The sequence below is a fragment of the Gallus gallus genome, chromosome 1 (genome assembly GCF_016699485.2).
Source record: "Gallus gallus isolate bGalGal1 chromosome 1, bGalGal1.mat.broiler.GRCg7b, whole genome shotgun sequence".
NCBI classification, from domain to species: domain Eukaryota; kingdom Metazoa; phylum Chordata; class Aves; order Galliformes; family Phasianidae; genus Gallus; species Gallus gallus.
The window spans coordinates 14,857,863-14,870,646 of NC_052532.1; the positions used below are offsets into that span (position 1 = coordinate 14,857,863).

At 37.5% G+C, this 12,784-nt stretch overlaps 1 protein-coding gene across 1 annotated transcript in view; it reads right to left on the bottom strand.

Moving 5' to 3' along the window:
* Positions 1-12,784, bottom strand: part of COG5 (component of oligomeric golgi complex 5) — a 184,111-nt gene that overhangs the window by 102,173 nt on the left and 69,154 nt on the right. The window contains exon 7 of the mRNA NM_001199445.6: positions 5,326-5,456. Coding sequence (NP_001186374.1) covers positions 5,326-5,456 — 131 coding nt within the window. The remainder of the gene's footprint in view (positions 1-5,325; positions 5,457-12,784) is intronic.

Sequence of the window (12,784 nt, forward strand, 5' to 3'; positions counted from 1 at the left end):
TAATAGAGAACCTTGACATGAGATTAAATGCTGGTCTGACAAGGAGATCAGATTACTATCACCAATCTTGCCGTACCACTGCAAAATGTACTACATAAGCACCTAGCTTAGACGACCCTGATTAGAGATAAATCGAGCAACTTTTTGATGAGCAACTTCCAGAACACTGGTTAATTATGCAGATACTTCATCCTTCAGCCGCTTGTTCTCAGGCTCTAAATAGCATTCGACAAGAACAATTATAAATATACATCTAATCAATAATTTTTAATGTGAAAAAAAAAATGCTGTAGTTGTCCCAAAGCCAATTCAACTTAGAGGAGAGACTCAGTATGAAACAGGATGCAAAAGAGATCACAATGAATTCTACTCAGTCAGATACAATATGGAAATTCAAAATACCCCCCAAAATGCTCAGTTCTACAAATTTATAACAACATTATATTGAAAGTAATTGAGACATTTGTGCGCAGATTGTATTGCTTACATATTCATCTTGTTCACACAACTCTGGCATTTGAATATCTTGCAGAAGTAGAGTTTAGGATTATTTTTGTTTGTTTGCTTTCTTCCCTCTTTATTCTCTGAGATTATAATCAAGAGAGGTCTTTAAAAAAATCTATGTATTAAAGAAAAACTGCAGACAATTCAACATTCATTTGAACAAAGGAGAGCTACTAAGTTTACACTTATTTTTTGCTTTCTCTAACACGATCAAGAAACTTCACTATAAGGTCACCAGAAACTTTCACTACTACCAATGAATATAACTCTCTCTAGATTTATGCTAGGTAGAAAAATTAGGAAGTTTTCTGTAACATAAACTCTGTTTAGGGTGCATAATCAAGGAATTCTGAGTTCTGCTCTCATCTCCACATCATGTCCTGTTTGATCTAAATATGTTTTATTCTATATTCAGTGATACCATAATTGTCATCATCTATATCCTAACAAATAAACAAAGTTTAAATTGGTAAGGTCAAAAGCAAGAGCATAGGTTCCTAACCCATTTCACACATACTAGTACAAAACCTGCAAAAATCCAACCTTCTTACTCAGGGATGCCCCATAACTGTGGTTAAAGCAGGAAACCTAGTTCAGAACTTGTGCTACATGTTAACAGGAGTAAAGATGGGAGAGATGGATACGTATTCTTTTATATACACCGGACCTGGCCCTTAATGCTACCAACACTTCAATTACTTGATGGAACTAAGTGTGGGCACCCCTCCCTGGCTGTAAGATGAAGTCTAGCACTAAGCATGATAATATAACAGAAAGGGTTTGAAGCACGAGCTAAGCTATGGAATAAGTTTTCTTTTCAAGTACAGCAGCCACAAGACTGTTCAGCAGAACTGTTCTATACAGGATTGACTGGTTTATTTTGTTCTGAGTAATTTATTATTATTCATATATACCTTACACAATACACTTCTTTACAAAAAAAAAAAAAAAAAAAAAAAAAAAGTGGTGTTTAAGGAAAATTTAGATCATTTTGCCTAGAGTTCCTCCGGTAAGCCAGAGAAATGCAGGGGACACTTCAGGTGGTTGCAAGACGGCTACGTACCTTTTCTTGTTTCCTTGTTTTTAGGCAGGAAACACTGCTGTATGTTCTAAGAGACTGACTATAATAATTGCTGTGGTTGTATCTCTGCTAAAGCAGCCTCTCCTGATTTCTATACTATCTGCTATGAGTCTGCTTACAGTGTGAAGGACAGCTATGAAGAAATTCAGCACTAAACAGTAAGAACAGAATTTGAATCAATTTTCTTGATGCTGCTCATGACAGAGCATTAATCTGCACTATATATACCAGGAGTGGGTTACAAAGCATACAATGAAATAAAAAAGAAACGCCTGTAGTCATTGGTACCTCCACTTCAATGAATTTACCATTATATGTTTTACTTTTGCCCACAGGAGCAGAGAGGGCTTACTGTTTCTAAAAGGATTAGGAAGACAAGCATGGTTGGCAGCTCTATGAAAACCTGTTAAGTCTAGAAATGTTGAGCGACTCTTCTAGTTTATACCCAGATGGCAGCTTTGAAGTTACTCCTGTGAGCACACATAGAAGCCTTCACTTAGAATCATAGAATAATAAAATCTTTAGAGTTGGAAGAGACTTTTAAAGGTCATCTAGTCCAAATCCCCTGCTATGAACAAGGACATGCACAGCTAGGTCAGGTTGCCCAGAGCCAGGTCCAGCCTGGCCCTGAAAGTCTCCAGGGATGGGACATCAACCACAGCTCTGGGCAACCTTTTCCAGTGCCTCACCATCCTTACTGTAAAAAACTTTTTTCCTTATATCTAACCTAAATCTATCCTCTTTAAACTTGAAACCATTTCCCGTGTTCTATCACAAACGACTCTGCTAAAGAGTCTGTCCCCTTCTTTCCTGTAGCTCCCCTTTAGATACTGAAAGGCCGAATCATTTTTGTGGCCCTCCTCCAGACATGCTCCAGCAGTCTCTCCTGTACTGAGGACTCCACATCTGGACACAGTATTCCAATTAAAGCCTCACCAGTACAGAGTAGAGAGAGTCAGGATCACCTCCTTCACTCTGCTGGCCATGCTGCTTTTGATGCAGCCCAGGATACAGTTGGCTATCTGGGCTGTGAGGGCACACTGCTGGCTCATGTCCAGCTTCCCATCCACCAGTACACCCAGGTCGTTTTCGGCAGGGCTGCACTCAATCCTTTCATTCGGCAGGGCTGCACTCAATCCTTTCATTCCCCAGCTTATAATGGTAGCAAATGTTGCCTCAGATGCAAGATGATAACCTAGATGCAAGACCTTGCATTTGGATTTGTTGAACCTCATGAGGTTCACCTCGGGCCACTGCTCAAGCCTGTCTAGGTCCCTCTGGATGGCATCTTGTCCCTCTGGTTTGTTGACCTCATCCCACAGCTGGGTGTCACTTCTGAAGCAGTCAACTGCTAACGTCACTCTTCCAATGAAACAGGAGAGAAGGAAAGAGATTTATTTTCTTCTGAGAAATATACAAATGCCACGGTGATGAACTTGCAATGAAAATATGAATTATAATGCTGAGAAAAAGACAATGTACCACTTTCAGGTAAGTATCTGCTTTCACATGCCATTTTTTTTTTTGGTGAATCTGGACACAGCTCATAAAGAAATTCTACTTCATTGAATAAACAATTAAAAGAACAAAAATAGTCTCCTATCTAAACAAATAATACATCAATACATTGAAAGAGACAGTTCCAACCTTTTAGATCTATTCTCAAGAGCTGATTTCCACAGAAGACATTCACCAAATTTTAACAAACAACTGCTTAAAAGGAGATACAGCTTTGGATTTTGTTTTGTTTTGTTTTGTTTTTCTAATGCATTTTCACTTCCTTCTGTTCTTTCAGGTGGTCATTGGAGTATTCTAAAACAGAGATCTAAAGCTGACTTCCTTCTTAAAGCACTACTGAAAGCTGCTCAGTGAAATACAGAAACAGACCTCTCTTACAAAGGCAACTGATCTCATGTATTATTTACATAGATCAAAAAAGTAAAAATTAAAATTGCTATTCCAAATATCAAATAACCGAACAACCACCTGGACAAAATACACCTGCATTATTCTCAGTGGCACAGACCTGGCTATCACAATAGAAATTATCAAAAAGGCAGCCTATCTAAAAAATTCTGTACTACAAAATGCACATGAAAAGATGAAGATTCTGTGCTTCTCTTATGGGAAATCTCAGGGCTTGGAAGGTATAAATGTAAATCAGGTTGTCAATAAACAGTTACAGTAATAAGAACCAAAGACAAATGGTCATATTTCAAACTCTATATTTCTTGGGCAACGTCTGCATGCGTATTTTATAAAACACAATATTATTTCAACATTAAAGCAGCTATCTGTATCCAACAACAAATCTGTGAAGCATATCCCAATATTACTTAATAAAAGTATCCATTTCTGATAGGACTAAACACTAGAAATGTTCTTCTAAACAATCTTCCAAACAATCTTTCTTGCTAGAAACAGGCCCCTGGCTAAAGCACAACAGGCAAATACTTTAATAATCTCTTGATTACCTGGATACAGCCTGGAACACCTAATAAATCCGTCAATTTTTCAAGTAGAGTGGGATTGATTTCCCCAGGGTTTCTTTGTCAGTTCCATTTTAGTACTTAATATAAAGAGCAAATTATCACAGAAGGTCAAATCTGACATGAAAAACTAGAAGGGGTCGACACCGATGAAGACTTTTGCTACATTTAAAATAGATGTCTACTTGCTTTTTCTCAGCCCTTATCATCGTTCAGTCTTCATTTAATATAGCATATATTTCGTAGATTGTAACAAGCCCAATGATAGTTCAGCAACATGCTAAAAAAGCCAGGAGTTTCAATATCTGAATAGTAATTTAGCAAAAAATGGAGCGTTTTTCTTTTCCCCTATCATTTTGCTATCAGTAAATAATGAACGGTATTTACCACAGTTATGACTTCTTACTGCAGAGAATTACTTACAATGAGAGGTCTAAGACAATTGATACATACTGATCATTTTAATCTTCAATTATCTAAGGAAGCTAATTTAATTAAGAGATTTTCCATTCCATTTATGTTCTGCTTTCATGTCAGCATCCAATACTACAAATAAATGCTATATTGCCTCACAAGGTTAACTATTTTTAACAAACAGCATAGAAATGTCTTATTCTAATACACTTTGTTCTCTAAAAAACAAAGCTGATAGGAACTTGTGCTAGATTTCTCCTCTTATTGGAGTATTGGAGATTAAAATACGTTGGTTTTTTTTAATACCCAAAGGAATACAAATGTTAAAAAAAGGCAAAGGGTCAGTACAAATGATACTACAAATAGTTAAATAACACACATAGGTTATTAAAATGTAGATAATTACATTTAGTACAGAAGAATGTAATTATGCATATTCCCTATAGTGAATATCTACCTCAAAGTCTAAAATGCCTTTTAAAGTATTAATCGGAAATCCATCAAATCATTTCATTACATAACTGCATAGCTAAAATGTAGAAATCTTCTTAGTTTTTAGCAACTACATTTTTCAGATTTATCTGTAAAACTTGGCATATTATCAACGTCATACACTACAAAATGTTAGTTTTGCAAATAAATATTTGCACAAAACTAGTTTTGTCCATCTCTTTAGATACTGATATGTGCATATGACTTTCTCTTGCAAATAAGATATTTTTTCTAAAGTTTAACGTCCATTAGAAAATGCAAGGCCAAACCAAGGAAATCAGCCTCACAGCACCCTTCCTTCAAACTTCACTTTTGAAAGGAAGTAAAAAAGAACACATATTTTACCTGAGTCTCCACACCTTGCTCAAGTAACCTTTTAGCCTGATTTTCCACCTCCAGCCGAGCTCTTGCAATAAAAAGCAGGTCATTTTCAATTACTTCTATTCCAGACAGATCTATCCCTTGAGAAAGGTAATCTATAAAAGCAACAAAATATTGATAAGCATGACATATAATAATGGAACATTTTAAACACATTGAAACGTTTAGAAATTATACTTAGTTCCAAAGAACATTTTTGCATAAAACACCTGACAATGGAGCACGCTGAAGGAATGAACTGTTCAAGAAAAATTGAAAATCAAAAGACTATTGCTCACGAATATGCATATTTAATACATCTCATTTACCTCTCTAGAATCAGACACTTTGGAAAAGCTGTGAGTTCAAGGAATTCAAGAATCTCAGTTATGGTGCATCAAGGGCCAAGAAGTCACATCCTTATCTTAGAGGACTAACTATATAACTGAATTTCTCTAACCAGATGTTTTAACAAGCATAATTTGTTCTAATATCTGACAATCTCTATGTATTATGTGTTTGTATGTTTAAATTATACTTGAAATACAAATTTAAATTCTAAACATTGCAGATCAAATACAAAAAGGACACTACAAAATTTATTTTCATGACAGAAACCAGCTGTCCATCAGTACAGCATCCACACATTATTCAGCAGGGCAAGTGACTGCAGCAAGAAAATCCGCTGAAACCTGACTTCTGTCACTGGCTATGTAAACGTGGTTAAACCATTTAATCTTTCATTAATTGACAATTAGTAATTAGCCCATGCCAGCAAATTGAAAATGCCACTTTGTCTTTCTTTATCCAAAGAGGTTTGAATCCGTGACAATCTTTCTCCCTTTTTTAAAGGATGTGACACTCTGATCTCTGCTCTTTCATCTACTTGGGCTTTTCACATGGGGCAATTTAAGATATAAAACATAACCTAGGGAATAAAAATCAGTTTTTCACACCCCCTGAGATACCTCACCTCTATGCTACGAGTTGGATCCCTGCCTGGTCTTGCACTCCTGACCTGCCCTAACATAACCACTGACCCACTCCTGAAAGAAGGGCTGGAGGACATCTTTTCTCAGATGGCTTCCATCTTTCTGTGGTAATCTCTTGCAATGCAAGAACTGTTTACTCGGCCTCCTGCAAGCTAATGAAGACCTACAGCTTAGATCGGGCTAGAACTTATATCATTCAAATGTTATACAATTACATTCATATCTACTGTAAACTAAACCAACTATAGCCACTGCTCTGAAATGCATGTTCCTGGAATAGGAGCAGCATAACCTGAGTGTACTTTCTTTAGGCTCCTCCAAGAACAGATATGCATATTCACTCAAACCTCTGAATTACAACAGAAGTTAGGTAAGAATCAGACATTAAATTTATAAAATGGACACGTTGAACATCTCTGGGTGCCTTAGTTGAGATCCATGGGGAACTATAAAAGCAGTCTAGGAGGGTCCTCAGTGAACCTCTGAAGTTGGACAACATTTTTTCCCCCCTTTTTGTTTCTGTGGGTTTTAAATCTTTTTAGATCTGAGTCAATCTAATTCAATTGTCAAGATAGCCTGGACCTTCACACTACTGCTTATCTACAAGAGAATACAGGACTACTCCCATTTACACACTGATCAGCATTCTGCTCAGTTGAGCATGAGTTCCACTCCTTCTTTTGAAAAAATGAATAAAACAAACTAATGGCCGAGGCACATCACTCAGTGACAGATACTTCCTTCATAAGACAATGTTTCACCATTTCCATTTATAACAATGACTTCCCAATAGTCATCTTCCTTTATGTCCTCCCAGTATGTCTATTAAGGCATAGACTTAAATCCCTACTAAGTGAACTGAACTTTTAAATCTTAAATAACCTTTCACTTTAGTAACCAGTTATTTTTGTTTATTCACAATAAAGTGATCTAAGCATCAGACTCATTTTTGCAACCATATGTTCATAACTGAACACAAAATTCCAAGTGGATCACTGCACAGCTACACAGAGTGGAGCATCCCTTCTCTTGCACATGAACTCAGCATAAGAAACTGAAATAAATGATTCCAGAAGTGCTGCGTAAAACTGAGTAAGGAATAAAGGAGATCAACTTTCTTAACAGTACTGTGTTTCAAATAGGCTTCAATCTACTAAGAATAGACCTGCAAATGCTTTTGTCTGCATGCACCCATTTAAAAATTGATCAGAGGAGTCACAGGACAGGTGAGCAGCAGGGAAGTACATTTCATGTTGCACAGGCTGTTAATGAAGCCTGACACAAATACATGTTTACAAAGCTGTTTTTGCTAGGGGCTATGGCAGTCCCTCTTACCCAGCTAGGAGTAACTTATCCCGAGAAGAGCAATTTTTTGCTGTGACCAAGCTGCTTATCCAAATGTGGTCTTGCATATGAACCTGTTAAAACTAATACTATACACTCAGTACCTTCAGTTACCAATCAACAAGTGTCCTGAATGTGAACGCTATTTTTTTGACCTCTACTTGTCAGCTGACATAGTAAGATTGAAAAAAGAAGTGCAAAGAAGGAGCCACTGCTTAAATCTACTGCCAAGTAGATTTTTGGCAACATGGCACTACAAAAGGTGCAAATAACATCAAAGACTCACCTACTCAGCTAGAAAATAAAAAATTTGCTGTGCATTTCACTTATATGATAAAATCACACTCTACACCCTCAGGATGCTTAAACAAAATAAAATGTGGTCCTGATCTCCTAAATCCAAAGAAAAAAGAATTGTGAAAGAGAAATACAAGAGATTGTTTTTCCCTACTGTTTTTTGTTTTGTTTTTTTTTAAATCTCTAAACCAAAATTAGGCCATTTCAGGTGCTAAAAATCTAATCAGTCTGATGGTTCCATGAAAGGAACAGAAAGCCCATGCTGCTTTGGCTTCTCCAAATGCTCCATCTGTGTCTCAGACTGGCAGCCACCTCCTGCTCAACTGCCAAAATCTGCAGCTTCACTTCACATTCCCTGCAATCCTAACAAAATACTTCAGAGGCAATGCATTTCTGTTGGTCTTCATAACAGAAAGCCTTTCTGTGGGTTCAGTGGCTAGGCAGCCTGCTCTGGATGCCACTGACTACTGCTCCAACCAGTAGAGAAGCCCCAGCAATCATATTATACTACTCTCAAATGATCAGCAGCTTTCGTGTAGACAGCAAGTGTGCAGTACAAACATCTGCAAGTGCTTTCCTGACCTTCCTATGTAAGAAAGGAAGCTGCAACACAGACAGAACATATCTGCACTTCTGTATTGCCACCAGTGAAGCTGTCACTGCTGACCATGCAGGTGGAATGCAGCAGAGGCGGTTGACACATTGCCCAAACCTCAGTGCCTTTAGAATCCATAGTCACAGAACATCCCGAGCTGGAATGGACCCACAAGGCTCACTCAGTCCAGCTCCCGGCTCCACATAGGACTATGCAAAATTCAAAGGGTGTTTCTGAGAGCACTTTCCAGTGTATTTAAAATATTGTAGAGGAATTTGCATATTCCAAGCTGCTAGTTTTAGTTAAAAAAGAAAACGTCATGTGAAGAGAGATACTACCAGGCACTAGCAAAGGCAGAATTCTTCTCCATGCATTTGTGCAGTGCCATCATCCAGTTTCTTGCTGTGTGCAGTCACTAAGTAACTATACAGTCTAACCAAAGAAGTTGTGGCCAAAGAAGTATGAGTGAAATGATCTGTAAGGTATTTGTGTCCACACCTCAAGAGCAAAGGAAGTGCAAAGGCTTATCTTCTAGTTAGCACTGACTCTGGGGACTGGAGCCCAGTTCAAAATTTACCAGCTTTCCTCCATAACGTAGAGCCGGTCAATCGCTCACAGCTCGGTTCTCGATCACTACCACAGGGTTAGCAGGACTTCCACACTTCTCCTGTCTTTCAACTTAAAGCTTCAGAATGAAGGTAATCCTAAACTAAACACAGTAGATTTAGTAAGTTTACTATTTATAACTATATAAAGAAACACTTGTGCCTAAAATGAGTTAGGAGCTAAATACACTGTACCACTACACCATACGGCTGCAGCCATGGCACAAACTGCCCTCAGCACCAGCATGAGCTGAAGCACACTGCCCCAGTCACTTCCATGTACTGAAGGGGCAGGGACTGCCCAGAGAGGCGGTGGAGTCACCGAGCCTGGTGGTGTTCAAAGAGCACTTGGATGTTGTGTTGAGGGACATGGTTTAGCGAGAACCATTGGTGAAGGGCGAATGGTTGGACTGGATGATCCTGTGGGTCTATTCCAACCTTAGCGATTCTATGATTCTATGAAGCAAGGGAGGAAACTAGAGAAGGGAAATACAGTGCTGTTGCCATTCCTTCACCTCCCATTCCTCTGCTATCTCTGGTATTGCTTCCTTTTGAACTATCACACCTTATTAAGCTTGAAAAGCACAGCTGGAAATGACTTTTTAAGGACTTAAAATACAGACTGCCTGCTGAATCATCTTCTTGAACAAAAAATATTATATGTCAAAGCAAAATGCACTGAGCCCTAGGAATCAGTGACATTTAATGTACCTCAGCCAAAGAAAGGGTTAGTTTCTTATATTTCTTAAAGAAAAAAGATTTTTGTCATTATAATTCCAAATTTTCTCGATTTATTAAACCTGAACAGTTTTCTAATCCACTGGCTGAGATGTTGCTTACAGCTATGTTTTTTAAACCACCATTTCCCAGATAGTTATATAAGAGGCGTTTAACAGACAGAGACAGATCTGATATGCACAGTACACTAGGTAGAAAAAAATACTCTGAGCAAAAGAGTTTTTCTGACTCAACAACTTAGACTCTTTCTATGATATGATTTCCTCTTCTGATCTCAAACTTCACTGTGAAAATAGATAATGAAGATAAAAAAAATCTGAATTAATTTTCTTAGTAAATATTCAAAAGTTTGAAATATAGGATGAAGTTAGCATCACTATAAGCTTCTCAGAAACAGCATAATGTTTGTTATTTAAACTGATGATTTTGAGCTCTTGATGAAAACCAGAGAATCAATGGAAGTCTACTGATAGGAAACCAGGACAGACAGTAACAAACCAATGTGATTAAACCAAGTCAGTCAAGAGGACACTTGAGCAAAAAGAGAAATCCTTGTGTGCTTTGAGATGCTGCATCAGCAACACTAAGAACAAAAAGCAAAGTTACAGCAAAGTTCTACAAGCAAATTAGAAGAGCTGAAGTGGATTCCCTGTGAACAACCTACCCAGTGAGTACATAGGAAGCTGCCAATGATAAATTAAGATGAGGCTACTGGGGGTAATTAAAAGAAATTAAAGTATACTTGAAATTCTCTGTTATTTCTGTTTGCCTCTTTGAGGAATGTTTTGGGACAATTTCTTTTTTAAATGAATTGCTTTGCTTTACTTTTGCATTCTTAGCTGAGGGAAAAGTTGGTGACATCTGTAACATCTGTGTCCTAAGGCTGTTCTTTTTTGAAAATGAAGAAAAATCACAATTTTCTAAGAAACTTCTACTCTCTCATCTGATGCACAATGCAGGCACAAAAGTGCACTGCTGGCAAAAATGAGAGGGCAGGTTACAACTTCCCCTCTTGGCAGAATGTAAATTGGTAGAAGATGTGCATAAAGCTGAACGTAAATCACTATTTACAGTATATGTCTGCATTACAAAGAATTAGAAGGAAATGGACAGGTACTGTAAAAGCACATAAAATCTTTCTTAGGAGGGAGAAATATTAAGTAATGACAAAATTCCATTCTTGAAGAGAGTTATTATTATGAATTTAGTCTTTATTCCTACAGCAGTGCCTGGATACAAGCTCAAAACAAACACAATTAGTTGATCGATTTGTTAGAACTGCTGAGGATCAATTTGAAATTTTTTTCCCATCTACTTCTAACGTACCTCAAAGTAATTTACTGATTTGAATGGGCCACAAATCTCATCCATCATGGAAACTTCCATGGTCCTCACTGCAATGTTAGCTACTGCACTTGCTAGCAAAAAGGAAGGATCGCGTCATGTTTGCCCCAGTTATATCCAAACCCCCAGCTTGGGAAGCTGTTAGGCCCGACTAAGATCATTTGTTTTTAATAATGCAGGTAATATAAAACTATAAAAAGTCCTAGAATTGAGCTTAAGAGCTTGATACCCTGGCAGAAACCCAATGCTCACCTACTGGTTAAATCAATCGAATATTTTATATGCCATCTTTATTCCTTAGGAGGAATAGGTGGATAACCTAACCTAAAGAACAACAGCCTTCTTTCTGTAGGTGCTTACATTTTCTATGCAATTGATACATAGAGCAGGTGGGGAATGGCAAGAGCAGGCACATTTGTAGGTCTTCAAAAATGGAAGCTGCCTCAGAAGAGATCCTTTCTCCATGATCTGCTTTAAGCAGACTAATTCTCTGCATAGGCTGAATTGTCTGCCCCAAATCCTGCAGCAGGCTCCTAAGCACTTGCTGAAGCAAGGCTTATATTAAGTCCCTAAATCAAGGGAAATGGATTCCACTACAGTTAATATGAAACAATATCTTACAGTCATTTTATAGTGTGAGCTCTTCTGAAAAAAGTTGTTTATTCCTATAAAAATGGTATAAATTATGGTGCCCCGTGAGGTGTTCAAAATAAGAATGTTGCTCTGTACTATATGTACGCTGTATGCGTTAGATATGCTTTATAAACTGATCAATTTTGAATCTGAAAAGACTGATTTTGAAACTTTTATGAAGGGATCATGAATTCATTACTGAAGAGGAAGAAAATTTTAGTGCCAGCTACTTACAAATTTCCTGCTATCCTTCCTTCATTTTCCTACACATCCAGATTCCTGCAAAATTCTCCTTTCCTCTGTGAAAGAACTGAGAATAAAATATCTCTCTACCACTAAAATGCCATTAAGTTCCTATGAAAACTGATCTTTATTTAACCAATTTCTCCCATCTTAAAAATTAACTACTCGTATGCATAATACATAAGGTTTAGCATTTCAGCTGTCTGAGAAACATTAAGGGAGGCAAAACTGTCCAGCTGGAGCCAGAAACAGAACGGGGCCAGTGTTACTGTGCTTCTATTTGCTTTCCTGGGCAGTGCGTTAACACACTCATGCTGTTTAAGTCCAGAAAAGGAAATAAAATATTGGACAACCAGGTACAGTTTCTCACAGATGCCCTTAGGGAAAAGAGACATGAAAACTAAAAACAAAGCAAAACTACTTCTCAGCCTTTCATATCAATCACATGCCAAGAACGTTTAAGTTCTAAAGAAATCAGGTCAATAGTACCAGAACCAAACTGGGGAAAGTAAATGATTCAAAGAAAGAATAAATCTGAACCACTCATTTAAACATGGGCACTCTACCTTGTGCTGTAAAAAAAGAACTGTCATCTACAGTGTGTTATTTTACCAGAGTAGGACTTCAGAAGAAAAATGAGTTCAACATTCCAA